At 44.8% G+C, this 23416-nt stretch overlaps 1 protein-coding gene across 2 annotated transcripts in view; it reads right to left on the reverse strand.

Annotated features, from left to right (window-relative positions):
• Dctd (dCMP deaminase) overlaps window positions 1-9824 on the reverse strand; it is a 30956-nt gene extending 21132 nt beyond the window's left edge. The window contains exons 1-3 of one of the 2 annotated variants that reach the window (XM_021170802.2): window positions 9748-9824; window positions 8172-8303; window positions 7864-7999 (exon numbers count right to left, since the gene is read on the reverse strand). In XM_021170802.2, the coding sequence (XP_021026461.1) occupies window positions 7864-7999; window positions 8172-8297 (262 nt within the window). In that variant the 5' untranslated portion in view covers window positions 8298-8303; window positions 9748-9824. Of the gene's footprint in view, window positions 1-7863; window positions 8000-8171; window positions 8304-9482; window positions 9568-9747 lie in introns of those variants that run through there. The other variant, XM_085844313.1, reaches the window with a different exon arrangement.
• Between the last annotated feature and the right edge of the window lie 13592 nt (window positions 9825-23416).

Here is a 23416-nt window from a genome sequence, read left to right on the forward strand (position 1 = left end):
CTTCCTCTCCTGAGTCTCTGATGATTCTAGCTTGTGTCAACCAGCCAGCACAGAAGGCCCCCTTGTGGTCCCTTCATAAGGGTCCAATTGTCCTTGGTGACAGTTTTGAGAGCTCAATCTTCAAGGTCTAACCACTTCTCAAGAGCCCTGCTCCAAATACCATCACTTTGGAATTAGGCTGTCAACTCATGAATTCTAGAAGAGACAAGCCATCTACTCTTTAAAGAAATGTTAACCTAAGTCATATGCAAGTGGCTTTCAGTTCTACACTAGGCCAGATACCTGGTACTTGATCTCCAAGAAGCAACTGTACTTATTGCCACTGCTTTTAGGTGTCTACCAGAGAGAATTGGGCGATTAAAAACCCTATTGATGAAGATCTGCACTTCAGTTACAGAGAAATCAAACTGGAGCTGACCTAAAATCTTCCTCCCTGCTGACTAGCTTCCACAGTACCAGAAGGTTCTATGAAGGACCTGCCAAGGACCACCCTCGGCTTGGGGGGTGGGGGGTTAAGAAAAGTTTGAGAAGTCAATTATGTGTTCAAGCTATCAGTCTATGTTCTGCTCAAGATAGCTCTCCAGACAATCCTCTGCTCAACTGGACAATAAATTTAGCTGGGTAGGATCCTGCCTTGGGATAACCACTCCCCAAATCTCTCTATCTCCTTCCTTAATATCGTCTTGACAAGTTGACTCACAGTGTGGTTCTTTGTTCAAGTGGTGACTGGCCTAGTGTAAAACTGAAAGCCACTTGAGTGTGACTTAGGTTAACATTTCTTTTATGTCTATAAAGCCCCTCATATAATTTATATTGCATCCTTATATGTTGCACAGTAGAAAATGAATATGTGTATACACACACACATACATATATATATATATATATATATTTTAAACTCATGTTTTCAGAGTTATTTCCCACAGCCTTAAGGTCACAGTGTTTACCACTTCTGCTAAGGACATAGAAACACCCTAGCCTTGTATAGTCTCTGATTATCAAGGAGTCATTAACCTTGGAGGGAGAACATTTCCCAAAGGAGGAACATGAAGTAAATATATATATATATATTTATATTTATATATATATATATAATATATATATATTATACAAACAAGCCTTACAACCCAGCAACCATCAACACGCATGGAGGCCCACGCCCTGTTGCCTGTTCCAGGGGCAGGAACCATGTCACTCTGTCCCTGAGGGAAAAAAGTCCTTAGCAGTATTACCCAACAGCAAACCCTCATGTTATAGAACCAACCTACCAGGTCAAATGGCCACTGGTGAGATAGTGGCATGAAGTTATGTGGGTACCAATATGTGGATCAGATTTGAGGCCAGCTCCACTGGAGGGAATTCATGTCTGATACTGTCAGTGTAAGAAGCCTAAGGTGAGAGAGGTGATGGCCCTAGAGGGAACCCACTACTATTACCATATTATTATCATCTTCTAATTATTCATGTATTCGTGTTTATACATATAGATTAGCACTATTCTTAACCTCGGCTGCAGAAACTTCTCTCTGCGGTAGGCAAATCACAGAACTCACAGCCAAATCAAAGAACTGGCAGTAGGTGACAGAGGTGCTCAGCTCTAAATGGGGCATCTACATCAATACTTGTCCCCTCCAATATTCAGCAAATGTCTCAGAAGAGGGGACAGAATTCCTGTAAGAAGCAGGAGGTGTGCTGTGAAATGTCTTCTGAACATGGCATGACTGCTGTGCTCATGAACTCACTCCAGCTGTGATTCCCTACACAGGACCAAGCCAACGTCAGCATTCCAACGGGCAGCACTAGCTGTACTCAGTGGGTTACCAAAAGGGTATAAGACAGAGGAAATGAAGAAGGGAGGCAGACATTTTGGGGTATCTGGGGGGTGGGGGGAGGGGGCAAGAGCTGAGGTGCATACGATTAAGATTCATTGTTTACATGTATGAAACTGTCCAAGACCAAATAAAAGATACTCCATTAAACATATGATCGATAGATAGCTAGACACACAGATAGACAGACAGATGGATTTTAAAAAAACAACAAAAAGAGAGACCCTGCACAGGAGTCAGATGGCACCCTACAGGTATGACAAAGAGAAGTTACTGTGAAAGGGGTGGAGGTAGATGCTGTAGATACAAAGTGTGTTTGGGATACTAAGGAGGTACTGCCAAGGACCTAGGATGGTCCAAAAACTCTTCCTAAGCACATAGGGATGCCATCTGATAAGTAAGATATTAAGGTAAGACAGGCAGTGGTGTCGCACACCTTTAATCCCAGAACTTGGGAGGCAGAGGCCAGAGGATCTCTGTGAATTCTAGGCCAGTGTGGTCTATAAATAAGTTCCAGAGAGCCAGGGCTACACAGAGAAACCCTGTCTTGAAAAATGAAAACGAACAAACGAACCAACAAAAGTTATTAACGTAAACACTGATGACATACAGTATTTTGTTGTCGTCAACGGTTTGAGGTTTTCCCATTTCTGTGAGGGTCTCTGTATTAGATATTTTCCCCATCACCTTGACAAAATACCTGGCTGAGTATCTACAGTAAGAAGGTTCCATCACTCCGGAAGAGGCCTTGTGTGTGTGTGTGTCTGTGTGTGTCTATGTGTGTGTGTGTGTATGTGTGTGCTAGGGCTCAGTCTGCTTTCTCCTCTTTCCCTCATTCCTTCAGGCCAGACCTCAGCCATGAATGTGTCACCCACATACCAAGCCAGGCTTTCCCCTTCCGTCAGTCCTGTCTAGACCTGCCCTCGGAGACACACCTAAAGGTGTGCCTCCCCACTGTACCAGGCCTTCCTTACTCCAACAAGGTAAGGACAGAAATCCATCCTTACTGACTTGCTTGTTAAGACCACTGGACAAGAGCCCATGGAACTCTTTAAGGGATCCATGCGTCTCTCCTTCCTGTGGAGAAGCTCGGTGACTAAGAACGTGGGTGAGGGAAGAAGAGGTATACCAGCTGGCCATCCCTTTACTCTTTTTTTTTTTTTTTAGATTTATTTATTTTATGTATATGAGTACACACTTTAGTTGTACAGATGTTTGTGAGCCTTCATGTGATTGTTGGGAATTGAACTTAGGACCTCTGCTTGCTCTGGCCAACCCCACTTGCTCTGGCCAAAGATTTATTAGTATAAGTTCACTGTAGCTGTCTTCAAACGCACCAGAAGAGGGTGTCAGATCTCATTATGGGTGGTTGTGAGCCACCATGTGGTTGCTGGAATTTGAACTCAGTACCTTTGGAAGAGCAGTCGGTGCTCTTACCCACTGAACCATCTCACCAGCCCCCCTTTACTCTTTTTAATTAAAATTTGTAATCTTAAGACAGAAGTTTTAAAACCACCTTAGCATGAGCAAGCTCTCGTCTTAGATCCCAGGCAACCTGAATGCTCACCTCTCAGAGGCTTGCGAAGCCCAGGAAAGGCAGGAATGAATGTACAATGTGCACACAGCCATCATTATTTAGACTTAAAGCCCATCGTTAGGTGTATTATGACGGCAGTAATACTAAATGCCTTTTAAAAACCATTTAATACCTTCTACAATTTTTATGGTACATCAAATTACAAGCTTCTCCTCGTGGAAGAAAATTGTCTACATTCTAACATAGCTACACATAAAATGAATAATTGATAAGCGAGGGCAAAGAGCTCTGAAAACCTAGAGGTATCGTATGGATGATAAGGAATAATGGAGACAGACATCCAGTGCTCAGAAACTCAGCAGCTCTTCAATAAAAAACAATCAGCGAGGTTGGCCAAATGCCTGTGTGGGCTTAATTCCTCCTGGGAAGCCACTCTGCAAGGCACTCTTGCCACGCTGGGCAAAAGGTGACAGCCTAGGAACGAAGCCAGTCACTCTGGAGGTCACAGAGCTCCAGGTAATGGGGAGGGAGGGAGGGAGTGTATGTGTGTGTGTGTGTGTGTGTCTGTATGTGTGCCTGTATATGTCTGTGTGTGTACATGTGTGAGTGTGTCTGTATGTGTGTGTATGTGTGTATGTATGTATGTGTGTGTGCCTGTATGTCAGTGTGTGTGTACATGTGTGAATATGTATGTATGTATGTGTGTCTGTATGTGTGTATATGTATGTATGAGTACATGTGTGTGTGGTATGTGTGTATGTATGTATGTGTATGTGTGTGTGAGTGTTGTAAGTGTATGTGTGTGTATGTGTATATGTATGTGTGTGTGAGTGTATGTGTAGTGTGTGTATGTGTGTATATATGTGCATCTCTGTGTGTATGTATGTGAGTGTATGTTTATGTGTATGAGTGTGTAGTGTGTGTGTAATTCAGTCTTTGGTTTCTCAGGTACTATTACAAACACACCTGGAGCTCTCAATGCCTGAAGATGGCACAAGTCCCACTTTGAGAAGTGCCCAGTGACCACTGGGGACCCTCAATGCTGCCCTCTTCTCTATTCACTGGTATCTTTAGCAACCAGCCTGAGTGCCACAGACTGTCGTCGGTAAGAACCCCTCCTTCCCGGAGCTCGGAGGAAGGACTCATACGTCACTGTCCGGACTCAGTGAAATATTGACTGGAGTAAGCCATACACTTCGATGCAGATCTTTAACATATCGACCCTTCCGCTTTCACCGCTTTTTAGATGGGACATCGAACGGTGCTGTGAAAAATTATTTTTGCATAGGCCTCAAAACAACTAATCATGTCCCCTCTTTCTTCCCATCAAAGGCTTACAGACTCAAAGGCAGGATGACAAGGTTTCCAAGATATGCTAGCACATCCTTCACATAACTCACGCAGCGAGCTGCAGCCAGGCCCCAGAAGACAGTTTTAAACTCTCCCAATTTTGTCTGTGTTCTTGCCGCTCGTACCAGGGGTGACATTAAACTGACTATCTATTAAAGCCCCTTAGTTATTACAGAACCATTTTTTATACCCTGAAAACCCAAGTGCTCTGTGGCTGTCTCTACGCCTACTCCTCAATTCCGTCTCTTCTTTGGGAACCTTCTCCATTCAAGCATCCAAGATGTCCTTAGGCGGTTAATAAAGAAACTTACAGGGAGGGCTTAAGAAGATGAAGGAAGATCTAAGAACATCAGTAACATTAGACTGAACACAGACGTGGAGGGGCTCATGAGAAGTGTCCAGAGGTGGAGGAGTTAGCTCTGGTTTACCCTCTCAGCCCCATGCTCCCAGAAATAGGACTCAGACTCAAAATAGATTTAGAAATACTTTAGCCATATAGCTAGGCTCTTCTCTGACTACCTCATAACATAAATAATCCATGGATTCTACTCTACATCCTGCCACGTGACCTGTGCTTAAGAACCATGCGCCTGCACCACCTCTTCTTGAGGAAATCTCTCACACCTGGCACCAATCCAGAATCCAGAATGCCTCCCCCGGATGTCTCACCTCCCATTTCCGGCCTAAGCCATAGGACATCAGATTGAATACTGACAGGTGATGCATCCTTACTGACACACAATCTATGCTCTCTACACTAGGCAGGTGAATCATCCAATACACTAGACGAGATATTCTCTCTACACAGAGGGTAAGCCTAGCAGGGCAGAGTCAACAAACAAGACGAGTCTTACATCAATACCTGCACCTTGGTTTCCAGAAGGCACAATTCTTCCCTTTTTAGATGACCTTAATCTACTTTGCTTCCAACAGAGACAATCTGTTCATTCTAAGACATAAATACCAGGTGTAACATTACGAAGGAAGGCAGAAACCAACACGTGCAACCCGATTTGACTCTTTTCTGGAATTGCCTATGTAGGGAGGAAATCAAAAGCAAAACAAAGCAAATTTGTCTCTTCCACATCATCTCTGGAGGGGGTCCTATTAGGGCTGAGTAGACTGCAGGAAACACCTGCCACAGTTCTAATCTAGAATGTCCCCACAGGCTTGTATTTTGGGATCCACGGCTTGTGAAGCGATTTTCAACAGTGTACAGCTTTTTTAAGAAATGAGGATTTTTGCTGGGCATGGCTTACACTTTTGTTCTTTTGAGACAGGGTTTCTCTGTATAGCCCTGGCTGTCCTGGAACTCACTTCGTAGACCAGGCTGGCCTCGAACTCAGAAATCTGCCTGCCTCTGCCTCCCAAGTGCTGGGATTAAAGGCATGCACCACCACCACCCAGCTGGCTCACACTTTTAATCATAGCACATGAGCAGTGGAGGCAGAGGCAGGAGGATGTCTGAATTCGAGGCCACCCTGGCTTACAGAGTTAGTTCCAGTACAGCTAGAACTGCACAGAGAAATGCTGTTCTGAAAAACAAAAGGACTGGAGAGCTGGGTCAGCAGTTAAGAGCCTTGTCTGCTCTTCCAGAGGTCCTGAGTTCAATTCCCAGCAACCATATGGTGGCTCAAAACCATCTGGAATGGGATCTGGGGCCTTCTTCTGGTGTGCCTGAAGACAGTCAAAGCCACAGTGTACTCATATACATAAAATAAAATCTTTTTTAAAAACCAGAACTCATGAGTCAAAAAAAAAAAAAAAAAGAAAAACAAAACAAACAAAAAAGTAATGGTGATGAGAATAGAAAGACAGACAGAAAGGAAAAGAAATAACTAGCAAATGGGACACTGGGGTGGGCCTGTTTATACCTCCCCACAATTCTGCAGAGGCCTGCCTCTGGTCCACAGTCTGTGACAGAGAGTAACAACTTCACACTTCTGAGGCCAAGGACAGAGTCACCCCCAACGTCATACCATCCCCACCATGAGGGCCTAAAGTCCCTCTGAAAATGAGAGCCCAATAAATCCTTCTTCCCATAAGCCACTTCTGCCAGTTTGGTCACAGCGAATGTAACTGGTCCAGCACCTCTCCTAATCTCAAGGCCAACGGTGAACGAGCCAAGGCAAAGGGATTCACTTCTAAACTTCCACCTTTAGTTCTGAACAGTCCACCGTGGGACTGAAGACTTAAGCATTAGGAAGAGTAACTGTACCACCCAATGTCCAGTTCAGTCTGGTATCTGCTTCCTAGAGATGTACTTGAGCCATGTCCTCATGAGGCCAAGAGGTTGAACGTCTCCTGTGTCTCAGCAGAGCAAGGGCAAGCCCTGCTTGGTTAGCATGAGCGACACTTGGCAAACTGACTCCACCTTCCCAAAATACAGAAGCAACCTCCAGAGCCCCCTCACGCGGGTCCCTGTTCTCTCAGCAAGGGCTGTGGCCTTCAATGGACGCTCTGGTGTCTACAGGCTATCAGGCCACTGTGAAATTCACCACAGTCAGAATGGGAACGAGGTCCTGGGCAATCAGGGCAAGCCTGTATAACAATTACCATGCCTCCATCAGTGGTTCTCCTTGAAGAGATGGAGATTGGGAGGGTGGGGGTGGGGAGCTAGAGAGATGCCTCAGTGGTTAAATGGCACTTACTGCTCCTGAGGTAGACCCAGATTTAGTTCCCAGCACCCACAGCAGGACCAACTTCAGTTATAAGTGACCTGACACTCTCCTCTAGCATCTAGAGTCACTTGGGCCTACTTAGTGCTTATAAGATAAACTCATGAGCAGGGCGTGGTGGCGTACGCCTTTAATCCCAGCACTTGGGAGGCAGAGGCAGGCGGATTTCTGAGTTCGAGGCCAGCCTGGTCTACAAAGTGAGTTCCAGGACAGCCAGGGCTATACAGAGAAACCCTGTCTTGGAAAACCAAAAAAAAAAGATAAACTCATGCAGGCACACACATGTACATAAACAAAAATATATAAATCTTAGATAAAACTATCAAAGAACTAATTAAAACATGATTTATAGGGTTGTAGAGGAAGATAGGGTAGTCCACTACAATCTTTTCTCTTTTCCATCCATTGACTACAAGGAAAAGACAACAGGCTACCACAGGAAGCAGGATGGGATCTGAAGGCATCTTACCATACGGATATTTAGTATCCAGCTTATTTTCTGCTGTTCTCCTCCAAGGCAACAGGTCATCACTGCACCCATTTGGCATGCCATTGTACCCGATCCCAACAATCTTATTTTCTGTATTGACAATGCAGGCCCCCACCTGGAAACAGAGAAACATTGGAACTATGAATAGCTTGGAAGTCACTGGGAACACAGGAGATGAATCGGAAGCATCCGGAGTTCTGAGTTGCCAAACTATCCATTTTCCTCACCTGCTCTTTGTGTACATCTCAGCAGTATCTGAACATCCTCCCACAAAACCACAAGTTTACCTGGGAACTTGGGTCCTTGCTTCTTTGTGCGGACAAGAAGGCCACTGCCATGAAATACTCAGGCCATTCCAGGTAGTCATCCCGTTTTTTGCAGGAAATGTCACTCATGTTGGGTGTAGAAGTCATACGTCACTAAGCATTGAAAAGAACAGTTGTCAATCTGCTCTCTAGGAAATGCATCAGTCAGCCCTAAAGTCTGGGCAACTTCAGCTGGACTTATTAGGCAGAAACCATGAAACATGAGCCCTAGACTTAAAAGAGAGCATCCTGGTCTAAAGAGAAAATTAAGAAATGTAATATTTGAAAAGTCTGGATTTGGCACTAATAAGTTTCCAGATAATTCATACACTGCCTGCTTTCCTATAGAATTTAAGTTCCTGGGCTAGAGAGATGGCTCAGTGGTTAAGAGTACTGACTGCTCTTCCAGAGGTCCTGAGTTCAATTCCCAGCAACCACTTGGTGGCTCACAACCATGTGTAATAGGATTCAATGGCCTCTTCTGCTGTGTCTGAAAACAGAGCTACAGTGTACTTATATACATAAAATAAATAAATCTTTTTTTTAAAGCATTTAAGTTCCTATACACTGCCTCCAAAGTGTCCCATCCCTTACTTGCTCCCTTCTAAACATGGAAGGGAGGAATAAAAATGTGTAACATCTATGGATTCCAGACACTTTAAATATCTCATTCTCTCTCTATATATATATATCTATCTATGTATATAGATATATATATATAGATATAGATATAAACACACATATATTCAAGTCTCATGTGTAGCTAAAGTAGGCATGAGCATCACATCTTACAAATTCAGAAAACTCAGGAAATTTGCCTCCCAAGCCCAGTGTACTGTAATATAAACAAACAAATAACATTTGCAAACAGGCCAGCTTGGTAAGTAATCAGGTAATTTTTTTTTTCCTTTTCCTTCCTCCTTCATTCCTCTAGATGAATCAACTCTGGGGAATGAATCAAGTAGGAGGAAGAGAAAATGCTCATACTAAAACCAGTTCTGTAACAATGAGCTTCAAGGCCAGGCCTTGGATGATGGTCTCTGCAACAGGGCTGAGGCTGCCGTACAGGGCAACATCTCTTGTGAACTGGTAGAGAAAGCACAATTAGCCAAGGACTCCTCACCCCAGCAACCCTGCTCAACAGGGAGTCATGCTGGTTTGGCTGGCTTCCCGCCTTGCTTTAAGCTTTAGAGAGGAATGGGAAGGCAGGGAGAGAGGACACATTTCTCCACCGCCGAGGGTGGGGGCTGCCCCGTGCTTGCTTTGTAAAGCTCCCCGGGGCTCTGTACCCACCCACGAGCAACCTCAGAACCAGGAAACTGAGGCAGGGATGTCACCAGTCCAGGGAGAAACTGCTCCACCTCCGACAAGTGCTCCCCCAACTCTGTGCTCCCGGTTCTTAAGTCTCCCTCCTCCCCTCCACGTGGGCGCCAGAAGAGACTCGGCGCTCACGTGGGCTGCATCCTCCCTCCCTCCCTCCGCCGCAGCGAGCCGGGTGCAGCCCACGTGCAGGCTGAGCACCCACGAACAGGGTCCTCCGCCGAGGGGATGCGCCCACCGTCCGCTCCTTCGAGGTGCAGACCACGCTCGCACCGTCCACCCCACACAGCCGCCGTGCGCGCGGGTAGGAAGTCGGGAGGGAGGCGGGTCCGGCGCGCGGCGGAAGGGGCGGCGGGGCGGAGCGGGGCGTGCAGCTCCACGCGGTCACAAGCCGCGGGCCACCGTGACCACGGATCCTTGTAGAGAGAGAGGATCTGCAGACTGCCCGGCGCGAGGGGAGCCAGAGCCTGTCCCGCAGGGGAACCTCAGTGTCGCGGTGACCTTTATGGTTCCCAGTGCGAGTTGTCCTGGGCTCCCCCGCCCCGCCCCCCATTGGTGCAGGCCTGGGCTCAGGGAGGGACAGCGTTTAGCCACACCCACCCAAGAGCCTAAGAGTTTGGGCGTTTTAGTTGCCCCTCCCAGTCCTCTGAATCCATCACCAACTTCTTTAAGGAGTTAAAGAGTTAAGTTAAATGCATAAAGGTGATTTAAAAGACCCAAAGATTCCAGTTGCTATGGACCTGAAAGGAACAGGGAATGAAGGGACCAGGTTCTGGCCTCTATAATAAGCCGGCAGACTGTTCTAGCTATCTCTAGAATCACCTAGCCTGCAATTGCTTCTTGGCTTCATACTAGAAGGGTTTGGGTGGAGCCTCTGTGCCCGGAGGCCCCCTCCTTCGAAACATTCTCTGCAATGGTTTTTTGTTTGACCTGGTTTAGAGTTAAGTCTCCAAACCTGTGAAAGACCCTGAGATGCATGCCAGTGCCTTCCCCAGCCACTCAAGGTGGACAGTTGCTCACTTGACAGTCCCCTGGTAAAGTTTGTAGTGGTCATATGCCCCAAGGAACTACATCTGATTTTCTTCAACATCGTTTTCTGGACTCAGATGTTTGACCCCTAAATCTGGAGGAAATTCCAGCGCAAAATGACACGTTTTGTCTGATCCCGTTTGTCTTATCCACACTTGTGGCTACGCCCCCGTACTCCATCCCATTGCCCCATAAATAAAAGCTCCTGTAATGATCATGACTTCAAATCTGCACATCCCCGGTCTCAGCGGCTAATCCAAACAAAAGCTTGTTAACTGTATTAATTTAGGCCCGCCGAGGAAGAAGGATGAAAATAAACAGTTGGTTCTGCCTAATTTCTCACTAGCAAAGACACCCCATTCTTCATGTCCGTGGTCCAGCCTGTGGATTCCGTAATTAAATTATGTGCTGCTCTTAGTGGATGCCAGGAACGCAAAGGATGAAAATATTTCATTGTTAACTATAGATTTTTTATTTTGCCTTGATAAGACTCAGGCTTCAAAGAGCCACATAGATCAAAGTGATGATTTTTAATGTCAAGTTAGTCACTTTAGTTGACTATCTTGTCGCCACTAAAATTCATTATGTCCTGAGCAAGTAGTTTCTCTCCCCCACCCTCTGCTTGGTCTTTGTCACCCTCATCTATAGTCCTTGGGTCTTGTTGGATTCATTTCTCTGCTCACTAACCTACAGCTAATATATCACCGGTTGCTGCTGGTCCTTCAGCCACAACATCATTAAGCTTCTTTTGCCGTGGAAAGAGTGTCGAACATAATTTAGTTACTTCTCATCGTTCTCCATTCTGGTCAGATCACACACTCCCCTCTGCAGTAAATCCAGGACCCTGCCTGCTGCACACAGTTGCCCTCCCTGTCCCCGAATTTCACTGAAAATTCCTCTAGGTAAGGATGGTATTGTTCACAAGACAGGAAACTCTCCCGATTCATGGTTTCACAGCCAGAGGTTTCAGATTCTGCACCAACAGTAAAATGAGACAGCCAAGTGAGAAAAATATGCAGGCCTTCCCATGTCCTGCTCATTCCCACCTTGTAAGTCCAAGTGTGAGTGTACGTGTTAAATCTCTCGCTAATACCTTTCCTTTTGGCTCACAATGGAGGCTCATGCTTTACCTACAACACAGACAGGGGCTTGCTGAACTTGCAGACATATCTAGATTTTACCACCCTAGGTAAGGGGTGAAGGGTGGTAAAATCTAGGTGAGGGGTGGGGCTGTCTCAAGGAGTAGACAGCATTAACATGTTTGCAAAGGTTCTACTCAGGCTCGGGCCTACTCCCCTGCTTACAGAACTTAGGCTTATCTATGTGTGTTACATTATTAGAATGTATTTCAGTAGCTCAGAGAGGGGGGCAGATTAAAGAGGCCAGTCGATGTAAAATTCCTATATAATATATATAATGTATATATGTATATACACATATATGTATATAAATATATCATATACATTGTATATGTACATTGTGTGTGTGCATGTGTATACACACATATATAATACACAATATAAATATATATTATACCCATACACACACACACATATAAAAGGGAACTTCCTAAAATGACTCAGTCTGCAGTTCAGCTAATTCAACAATGGCTAACTGTGAACAGAAAGGCTAAGAGTCTAGGAGTTGCTCAATCCCACACGGCTGGGTGTCTCAACTGGTCTTCTCCCAAAGAAGTAGGCTTTGAAGGAATGGACTTGCTAGCAAGGTGAGGGCAAGCAGGTAAGGAGGAACACCTTCCTTCCATGTCCTTGTATAGGCTTCTAGCAGAAGGTGTGGCTCCCATTAAAAGTGTGTCTTCATACCTCAAGAAGGTGTGTTTAGCCAGGCACACCTTTAATCCCAGCACTTGGGAGGCAGAGGCAGGCAGATTTCTGAGTTCGAGGCCAGCCTGGTCTACAAAGTGAGTTCCAGGACAGCCAGGGCTACACAGAGGAACCCTGTCTCCAAAAACCAAACCAAACAAACAAACAAAAAGTCATAATAAACAAAACAGTTCTTCTTCCTACACAGTACATGAAGAATAAATGAACTTTACTGCTGGCCCATTTAACGTATAAATGCTGTTTCTAAGTAGCCTGTTAAAATATCCTTGATTGTACTAGAGTCTGTCTGTCTGTCCATCTACTTACCTACCTATCTAAACTCTCTATCCAAGCATCTAGCTCTTATATATTTATTCAGAGGATTAGGGTTAGGGTCTTGGGTATCCAGGCTATAGCTGAGATGACTTTGAACTCTGATCTCCCTGCCTCTACCCTTCCCAGTGCTGGGAGTACAAGTGTGCAATCATGTAAGCACTGAATTACATTCCCAGTGCCACAGCAGCATTCATTCACTTTTTAAAATTAATTAATTAATTTATACATATGTGAGTACATTGTTGCTGTCTTCAGACACACCAGAAGAGGGCACTGCATTCCATTACAAATGGTTGTGAGCCACCATGTGGTTGCTGGGAATTGAACTCAGGACCTCTGGAAGAGCAGTCAGTGCTCTTAACCACTGAGTCATCTCTCCAGCCCATGTTCATTCTTATAACTCAACAGTTGTGGCTAGAAATACCAGCGTTACTATTTTTAAGGGATTGGTTATTTTATGTCTCCATGCTGCAAATCCAAACTAGAGTAGCTCATTTAAACGAGGGAAGACTGTATTATCTCCTGCATGACAAAAAGGTTGATGGTAATGTAGAAAAGAAATTCAGTATGTGATCTCGTGTGTGTGTGTGTGTGTGTGTGTGTGTGTGTTTTCAAGCATGAGATCTGTTGTATGTATGTGTTCAATGAGAGTTATACAAAACACAAACTGACACAACAGAATATTTCTGTCAGAAATAAAAATCAGGACTCTTAAATAGATTGTTATGAATTCAAAAGTTGTTAGTAACCTTTATTATTTCATAATTATAGTGACAGCCAGTAGAGAAGGTTAGCTTGGTTTATGTCAAGTGCAGATTCTTTGCTCTTTGTCCATATATATATATATATATATATATATGTATATATATATATATATATATATATATATATATATATATATATATATATATACATATGTGCTGGTTTGTATATGCTTGGCCAAGGGGGCGGCACTATTAGAAGCTGTGGCCCGGTTGGAGTAGGTGTGCCACTGTGGGCATGGGCTTCAAGACCCTCATCCTAGCTGCCTGGAAGTCAGTATTCTGCTAGCAGCCTTCAGATGAAGATGTAGATCTCTCAGCTCTGCCTGTACCATGCCTGCCTGGATGCTGCCATGCTCCCGCCTTGATGATAATGGACTGAGCCTCTGAACCTGTAAGCCAGCCCCAATGAAATGTTGTCCTTAGAAGAGCTACCTTTGTTGTGCATAGCCCTGGAGCTAATTATATTGTATGTTAATTCCATTCTCCTGTAAGTGGTCTCAAACTAGGAATGAGTCAGCACTCAGGTAATTTCCTGTAAACCTGCTTCTCACCTTAATTTGTAAAATAAAGGAAAGCTGATGATTGGGCAGATAAAAAGGAAGGTGGAAGGTGCGGGGAGAGTAGAGGGAGAAAATGAAAGAGGGAGAGGACACAGAAGAGGAGGAAGATGAAAAGCTGAGCAGAAGCACCTGGCCTGGAGAAACCCCAAGTACTAAGGGGTCTCATAAGATGGAAAAGATGGTAGTGTAGCGGTAGATCTGCCCAATCTAGGTGCACAGCATGTATTCATATTAACTGAGTTGTGTTGTCATTGCTGAGGCATATTTGGGTTGGAGATTTACTGCAACATGCCTTGGTCATGGTGTCTGTTCACAGCAGTAAAACCCTAAGACAGAAGTTGATACTGAAAGAAAATAAAACTTGAGACCTGTGATTCATGTAATTTATGTCAAATAGCTCAAAGAGTTGTTTGTGAGCTTTGAAACCTGGGGCTGAGAACATAGCAGAGCAGGCCAGGACACGCCTGGGTAGGCCTGTCATTAAGACATTCCGGAGGCTGCTTGGCCATAAAGATAAAGAGAATGACATGTCCGGACTGGCCCCATGCCTCCCTACCTCCCGCCCTTCTGACCTAACTTAAATGTTAAACAGGCTGCTGATGTTTAAATGAACCAATCATGTGAAACTGTGCCAATTCCTCCCCCAGCCCCAGCCCCTTTTCTAGAAAAACCCCTAGCTTCCAAGCCTTGTGGTTGAATCCACTGTCTCCTGCATGAGATAAGTTTCGACCCGGAGCTCTGCCATTAAACTACCTCGTGTTTTACATCAAGGCGTTCCGTTCTGTTCGTGATTCTTGGGTGTATGCTGAATAGGGAGTTGAGTGGGGGTTTCCTCACTAGGATCTTTCAATACCAGGGTCTGGGGTATTGCTGTGACAGGCCTGACCATGCTTTTATTTGGAAGAATGTGGATTTGGGGACTTTGGATTTGGAAAGCAGTGGAATGGGGCTTAATGGGCTATCCTAGTAGGAATATGGAAGATTTAACCGCTGAGTGTAATTTGAACTATGTAGACCTGGTCCAAGAGGTTTCAGAGGAGAATTCCAATATGTGACCTAGAAACTGTTTTTGTGATATTTTGGTGAAGAATGTGGTTACATTTTGCCCTTGTCTGAAAAGTCTACCTCAGGCTAAGGTGAAGAGATTCAGAGAAATTGCACTGACAAAGGAAGTCTCAGAAACGCCTATCATAGAGATTGTTCTCTGGTTAAGTCTCATGAAGAGCATTTTAAACAAGTGTAGCAAGCTGAGAAAGGAAAAATATAAAATATATGGTTCGAATATTAAAGGGGCATCAGGAAGTGTAAAGGGGACCAAATCCCATCTTCTAGGAAATAGCAGATTTAAGGGGCAAGATCCTACCCAGCAAAATTTAGATCCAGGCATGGTGGCACACACCTTTAATCCCAGGAGACAAAGACAAGCAGAACAAGTCCAGCCTAGAACACAGCAAGTCTTAGGTGAAGAAAAACTTAAATCCAGGCTTGGTGGACCACACCTTTAATCCCAGTGTTTAGGAGACAGACATGCAGATCTCTGAGTTCAAAGTCAGTCTGCAGAGCAAGTTCCAGGACAACCAAGCTTAGGCAGTGAAGGAGTTGGAAAGCAGAAAGTGTTGGAGTTGGTCAAAAGACCCCACTCACAAAGACCACAGAGACCACCATCGCTGCAAACCGCAAGAGGATTTTTTTTTTATTGACCCAACATGTTGGGGACTCTCCTTTCAGCATGCAGGCCAGAGAAAAGACCCAGAACAAACAAAGAGCACACTTTTTATACCTGTAAGGGACAGATTTAGGCAACAGGGTAGCTGGCTTATTCTAATTGGTGTAGCAAGTAACCTTTTCAGGCATTGGTTGGTTTGCACAGTGACTACCTTTGGCCTAGTGACTCACTTTGCCTGTCCCCATGGTGGGTTATTATTATTTGGTCAGCAAAGCAGCAGTACATTTTGAACTTATGGGTCAACTATTAACGTCACAGCTATCAATAAGGTCAGGGCAGTTTGTGGTTTTTGTCAGAATTCAGTGTGGGGTGGGGTAGGGGAATTTCTCTGGGAACTGCTATCTTGTTATGGTTATTTTTCTGAGAACAGCTCATTTTGTTTTGGCAGCTACAGACTTGGTCATTTTGACCACTATGTTTCTGAAAGTCCCTTCAGAGAGGAAGGGGCTAGGTGTTCTTGAATTTATTTTGGACTCTACAAAAGCTGGTAATAAAGTAATAGAACAAGGGGGCCAGCAAGCAGCCCCAGCAAGCAGCAGAACTCAGCAGCTTTGGCTATGTGGCTGTGGCTTTAGAGTCCAGAATAGAAGGGATTACTGGGACAATTGATGCTGGAGATAAGAAATTAGTGGTGATTAAGAAGAGACCAGCATCACTGATGTGAAATCTGGGAAGCGTTTTCTGAGGGCACAAAGAAGCTGTTTTACAGAGATAGCCAAAGTTGTACCTTGGGCTGCAGCTGTACTTGGTAATGTGTAGGAGTCATCCAGATGGTACTGGTTTTGAAGGCATGACGGGGTCATGAAGAGCAGCTGAGGCTTGTCACTGTGAGAGTCTATGGAAGGCCATTGGTGAAGATGCAGTCTCAGTTGTAGTTGACAACCCAGGACTGGAGGGGTTATGCAAAGGAGTTGGGGCTTGGCATCATGAAGAGAGCCTATGAGAGGCTTCTGCTGCAACTAGGTAAAGCCTAGTTGCAGCAGAAGATCCCAGTGTATTAGAGATGACAGTACTATGGGATGATCACCCAGAACAGCAGCATTAGTGTTGTGGATCAACCTAAGCGTAGAGTGCTACAGAGGGCAGAGCTGGTGAAGTGACGCCAGCCCTTTAGAGGAGTCCAGAAGATCATGTGTGGATCCCAGATAAAAACAGAAAAAAAAAAAAACATTGAAGTTGCCTTTGAGACCCCAAGATGTTAGAGATGCCAGAACCATGGGCTATCTGCTGAGGAAAGCTGCTAACAGGGAGTGGAAACAGTCCAGGAAAAAGAAGTTTGTTGCAGTCAACAAAGATGAAAAAGGAGTTGGAGATCTGAAGACCGCTTTGACATCAGATATGGAGATGGAGAATTTGGAGTTTGCCTAGCTCGTTTCCTGTCTTGATTTGGAAATTATAATTGAGTGATTGGATGAATCTCAAAAGAGACTTTGAACTTTGGACTTTTAACATTGTTGAGACTGCTATAGACTATGGGGACTTTTGAAGTTGGACTAAATGTATTTTGCATTTATGCTATGTTTAGGTATGGCCCCCAGAGACTCATATGTTTAGACAAGCCTATGGGGTCCAAGTAGTGGAATGTGATGTTTGTATATGCTTGGCCCAGGGAGTGGCACTACTAGAAGGTGTGGCCCTGTTGGGGTAGGTGTGTCATTGTGGGTATGGGCTATAAGACCCTCATCCTAACTGCCTGGAAGCCAGTCTGCTGCTAACAGCCTTCAGATGAAGACATAGAACTGCTATGCTCCTGCCTTGATGATAATGGATTGAACCTCTGAACCTGTAAACCAGCCCCAATTAAATGTCCTTATAAGAGTTCCCTTGGTCATGGTGTCTATTCACAGTAGTAAAACCCCAACTAAGACAATAATATATACGTATATACATATAGACATATGCATATGCACATATACACACATATGGGACATGATATACCCTAGTGAAAAGTCTCTAGTAAGTTAAGGAAAGGCACAATGTGGCAACAGGCGACCCTAGCCATTAGCTTCTAAATACAATTTAAAGGGGCTTCTATTTACAAGGTTTTAGGCATCTGCCTTCTTGTGTGTGTGTGTGTGTGTGTGTGTGTATCTGTAAAGGTATCATCATTAAATATTGGCTGACTAGATAAACCAGTAGAAAAGAATTGCTTTATGCCAAATCATTTGTAGTTCCTAACACATGACAGAAAACTTTGCAAGCCTTCATCACTCCCCTCTCTCTGCCTCCTTTTTCTGAGTTTAAACAGTTTGGCATCTGGAGGGGCATTCATTCAGCAGACGAGACCTTGGGCTAGTGGGTCAAGCAACAAAGGGGAAACAGAATTGTCTTCAAGACAAAAAAAAAAAAAAAAATCCAACTCCAAAGTTTTGCTCTTGGCCGAAAACTGGCTGTTTGTCCCCAGCCCTGAAGGAGGCAGTGACCATTGTCTGCCTTCTTGTGTTTCGCTGATTCTGCAGCCTGTGGCTTGCTTCTCCTCCGCAGACTTGAACTTGTAGCCTCTTTCATCCACAACCGGTTGAAGCTGATGGAAATTACATGTCTTATCACTTCTTAAAAGAAAAAAAAAATACATGAAATGTAAATCTGAAAGAAATGGGCAATTTTCTCGTAGCACTTTCTACTTCTGTGTCAGTTACCCAAGTGCCACTCATTCCACTTTTTAAAATTCAGGTTTGTCAAGCAGCAAGTAAGCTCTCAGTGCTGCACAAGAAAGGATGAAGCTTTGGGGGGAGCAGTCTCTCATGCTGGGGTCTGTGGAAGTGCCTACCTGAAGAGAATTGATCAGATGGCTGGTTTTATAGAAATAGTAGCGATATCATTAAACACAACCTCTGTTCTGGGGTCACCATGAAAGCGCCCGAGGGGTCATAGCCAAGGTGTTAGAGTCCAGGATGTAAAATTCCTTATGGACAGGGCACTCACCACAGGCCGAGGTGAGTGGTGTGTGTTTTAGCTGGAATAACAAGGTGGGGAGGGTGCCTAAAAACTGTTGTAAATGAAAGCCCTGTTAAATTGTATTTAGAAGTTAATGGCTGGGGTCGTCTCTCGCCACACTGTGCCTTTCCTTAAGTCACTGGAGAGACCTCACTGGGGGTAAATGTCTCAAATAAAAAAGCAGGAGTCAAATCAATATTTTTAGTGTCATAAACGTCCCATAGAGGTGTGTGTTGAGAGGGACATTTGTGATCCTGCCCTGACAACAATTGGTAACGTGTGTGTGTGTGTTGGTGTGTGTGGGTGAATACATGAACAAAATAATAAAGGGAGCCTGTCCTATTTGAATAACTGCTTATCCTATTTATGGTTAAGAGGCACTATGCTTTGACACAGGAGCCAGCAAAGGCCAGGTCCTGTGTGTGGTCACCTCTGACTGCTACAGTGTCTGATAGACAACCCTAAGAAGATGGATAGGTGAAAAGCTGTCAGCCGCGAAGCTTTTTAAGGACCTATCATCCCAGAACTCTGTCTTCAAATGAGCCCTGGATTGGAGAGTTAAATATCAACCTAAGGCAGTGGCTAGGCACTTGTGGGATCATCCCCACGAAAAGGAGTGAAATTTAATAGTTTGGTGGTTACAGTAACCACTATCCTGCGAGAAAAATCAATATCTACACAGTGTTAGATTCACACCAACGGCTCCTGGAGCTGAGCCATTTCAGTGAAGAATAAACCCAGATTCATTAGAGGAGAAAGTCAGAATGTGGTAGGAGGTCAAACATAAATACACCCTGGGCTCCATTGTCTGGAAACCGACCGTGTTCCCCATTCAGAAGCGGAGCATGTTTTAAAGGCCTAGAATTTACAGAGCTGGAAGTGACCTTGGCAATCATCGAGTCCAGCCCCTTCTTTTACAGATGAGGAAATACTGGCCCTGGAAGACTGCTGGGCTTGCTCCAGCCCACATAACTGATCTGCTGAGATTTTTTTTCCCTCCCACCACACTCTCGTAGAATCTATGAATTAACAAACCGCAGCCCTTCACTGAAAAAAACGCCCATGTCCGGCACCACGTGACAGGAACAGGAAGTCAAATCAGCCTTTGCCCTCTGTCTTTGCCTAAGAGAAAAAAAAAACTATGAGTGTAAAGTATTAATGATTAAGTAGCAGTGTAAGACAACGATGAGAGGGGGCTGGAGAAATGGCTCAGCGGTTAAGAGCACTGACAGCTCTTCCGAAGGTCCTGAGTTCAATTCCCAGCAACCACGTGATGGCTTACAACCATCCTTAATAACATCTGACACCCTCTCCTAGTGTGTCTGAAGACAGCTACAGTGTGCTTACATATAAAAATAAATAATAAATAAATCTTAAAAAAAAAAAAAGACAACGATGAGAGCCCTGTCCTCAAAGGGACCAGGATTACTTGGAGACTGGGGTGTCTGCTGCCTTAACAACAAAGCCCCTTCAGACTAGCCAAGCAGTAGGCTGTGAGTGCAGGGCTCTTCCTGTTCCACTCATTCTTGCTTTTCCTTAGCAACATAGCCAACTAACAGGCCGACTTCACTGGAGGGGAGGGGGCATATATAAAATAAACCAGACACAAAGAATAAGACATATAGGACCACACACATTGTAACTGTGGTGGTGCACACCTATAATTTGGCTGAGACAGGGAAATCATGAGTTCAAAGCCACCCTGGGCTATTTAGTTCATTTAAAGGCAGCCTAGGTTACACAGAAAGGCTCTTGTCTCAGGAAAAAGAGATACATAAAAATAATTGAGAGAGAAAGTTGTCCTACTGAATTCCTGTGCAACTCAGGGAAAAAAATAAAAAAAAAGATTTTTGTATTTGTTTCTGGAACAAAACCCAGATGAGAAACTGCATGTACATCTCCCAGCAGTCGCTAAAGAGGAAACTTCCATAATCATCCAACACCCGTCACAGCTCCTAAGAGCCACGGAATCCCGGTACGCATGCAGCACGCACGTGTACGCATGCAGCACGCACGTGTACTGTCTCAGTACAGCCTTGTTGAACTGCAAAACTAACATTACTTTTAGATAAATAGTTACTACCTTGTCACCCACATAAAAATACCCCGTGAGCTAAAGAAATGAGAGCATGCAGTAGTCCACCCTCCAGGACTGGAGAAGAATGTGTCTGTTTTTGCTGAGAGACTGATAGCTAAAAATTAAGTCTGGCTGCTGAAAGCCAAGGATGTCTTTACAATAAGAGGATACCTGTTATCTTAGCTCCCACTCGCACGCTGTTTTCCTATCTGTGGCTCCCGGAGGAACTCAGTGGAGTGTTTTTCTCAAAAGCCTTAGTTAGTCGCCTATCTGCCTAGTCACCCCCTGGCTAGTCTCGTGTCACAGCACAAACGGGCACACGTTGGTAACAGGTGAGATAGCGAGTTCACACCTGAGAGTGCGATTTCATTTTTTTTTCGAAACCTATTGTGTTCACAATAGCTGTCATTCTAGAAGCTTCTACAAGCCTGGCCGCAGCACAGAGGGAAGAATTTCATTTTATAAAATGGTGGGAAATTCCATTAGTGATTTTTGGTGGCACATTTTAAGTGGGTTATTATTAGACAGAGCTGACATTTCACATGCAGAAATATTCTTTTCTTGAGAGTCAAGTGTCATTCAAAAAAGGGAAAAATTATTTAGTTTTTTTTTTAAGTCAAAGAAACCCCTTGAAAACCCCATGCTTCTAAATGCCTCCATCTGTGGAGGAGTAATGGCTAGAACTGATTTCTCTTTGATTCAAACACGGACGCCATGATGGAATCACTTTGGGGCATGGAAGAAGCGCTGGTCAGCAAAGCAGATTCTTCATGTGGGTCCACAGCTAGACCCTAGCACTGATGGGCCAACGCTCAGCTGAAGGTCAGTATTAGTCATTCCCAGTGCATAGCACAAAGAACAGCACCACCCCATCCCCCGCCCCCAGCCTCATCCTAGCAGAGACTCATCCTCCTGCTGAATGTCTCGATATTGCAGCAGTGCCCAGGATGCTTCAAGAGTCTTTTCACTGTGTTAGCCTTTGCAAGTACACGTTAGGCTCAGCAGAAGCTAAACAGTTTAAGAGCACAGTAAGAAATAGGCCAGAAAACATCAAAGCTTTATAGCTTTTTGAGAAAACTTGATGGTCTTGCTGGTACAACTCCCTGTGATACGGTTCAGTTGTGATAACAATGGAGAGCGTATCAGCGCGAACTGCTGATGAAACCATCAGAGAACGTAGCCAAGGGTCTTTTAAACACATTTAAGAACTGTTCTTTTGAACTGTGCCTCTTAGCCTTTGGAAAAAAAAAAAAAAAAACAAACCTCTTCGAGATTTTAAACAGGGCTTTGGCTGAACTGCCGAGCGAGAACCTGAAATTATCTCGTGCGCTGGAATCAATATCAAGCAATATTTTCTCTTTGAGAGAAATTCAATCTGACAGAAAAGAATCGGAGCAATAAGAAAACTGGGGCCCTGGTGAAAAAGCTTGCCTTCCAAAGACGCTGTAAAGCAGTACAAATTACGTGATGTCACCAGAAGCAGAAAACCACGGTGACAGAATAAAATGTACCTGAACATCAGAATACTTCATTATCACTACCACGGGGCCCCTAAGCCTCACAAAACGCATCCATCAGCCTTGATGGCCATTTGTGAGCCACTGCTGGTAGCTAGATGGCGCAGCGCAGCGAGGAAATGCGTCCCCGCCAGGCCTCCACACCCCCACCCCCATCACAAGGACAGCAGGGTTCAAAAGGAGGCCTGGGCACACAGCCCGAGCTCTGCTAGTCTCAAAGTGCTCTCTAGCGGCCAGATGAACACAGAATGATTCTAGGTACAGCAGTCACTTCAGGGGAGGCTTCAGAATTCTGGCTGTTCTCTCCTCCGTCCGTCCCTTTCATCGCCCGGATCCGTGGGATTCTCTGATGAGTAAACTCCGGGGGTATCCATGGATGCCGTTGCCATCCATCAGTTACCAGACTCAGCTGCTCTGTACTGCATCTCAGGGACTTGTCAAAGAAATGGAAAAGGATCCAGGTTTGAAGGGCTCCCCGTACATCGCTGGGAGGCTCATTAGCGCAAGGCGATCTTTGGTAGAGCCTCAAGTCCATCCATTTAGCTTTGTCATCTCTCTATGCTGTGCTCCGAAGCTGCTTTTTAGGAAACGTGAGAAAGGTCACGACCTGCAGCACCAGTGTTGTTCCAGGTAGAGTCCCACCCTCTATTTCTAGCGTTTATTTTAGTCCTCCCAGAAACCCTGTTGTAGGAATCATTTCCAGCACCTACAGCTCCCATCTAAAGGCAAGAGTTGATAAACTGCAGGTGGAGGGTCAGGGAGGAGGCATCCCAGGAGGTAACAGGTGGAGAGCAGAATAAACGTCAGGGATGTGTCAGCCCTGCCAGTGTCACGGAAAAACTGAGAGAGGGAGAGAGAGAGAGAGAGGGAAAGAGAGAGAGACACAGAGAGAGAGAGAGAGACAGAGAGAGAGACAGAGAGAGAGAGAGAGAGAGAGAGAGAGAGAGAGAGAGAGAGAGAGAGAGAGAGAGAGAGAGAGAGAGAGAGAGATCGTGGGTACCCGTGCAAGTGCATGCAGAGGCCATAGCAGGATATAAAACGTTTTTTCTCTATTGCTCTCTACCTTATTGCTTGGATGTAGCACCTTTAAATGAAGCTGGGCATTTTTGCTAGGATGACTAGCTAGTGAGTTCTCAGG

This window comes from Mus caroli, unplaced genomic scaffold, assembly GCF_978045245.1.
Source record: "Mus caroli unplaced genomic scaffold, Mus_caroli_1 scaffold_10, whole genome shotgun sequence".
NCBI lineage: Eukaryota > Metazoa > Chordata > Mammalia > Rodentia > Muridae > Mus > Mus caroli.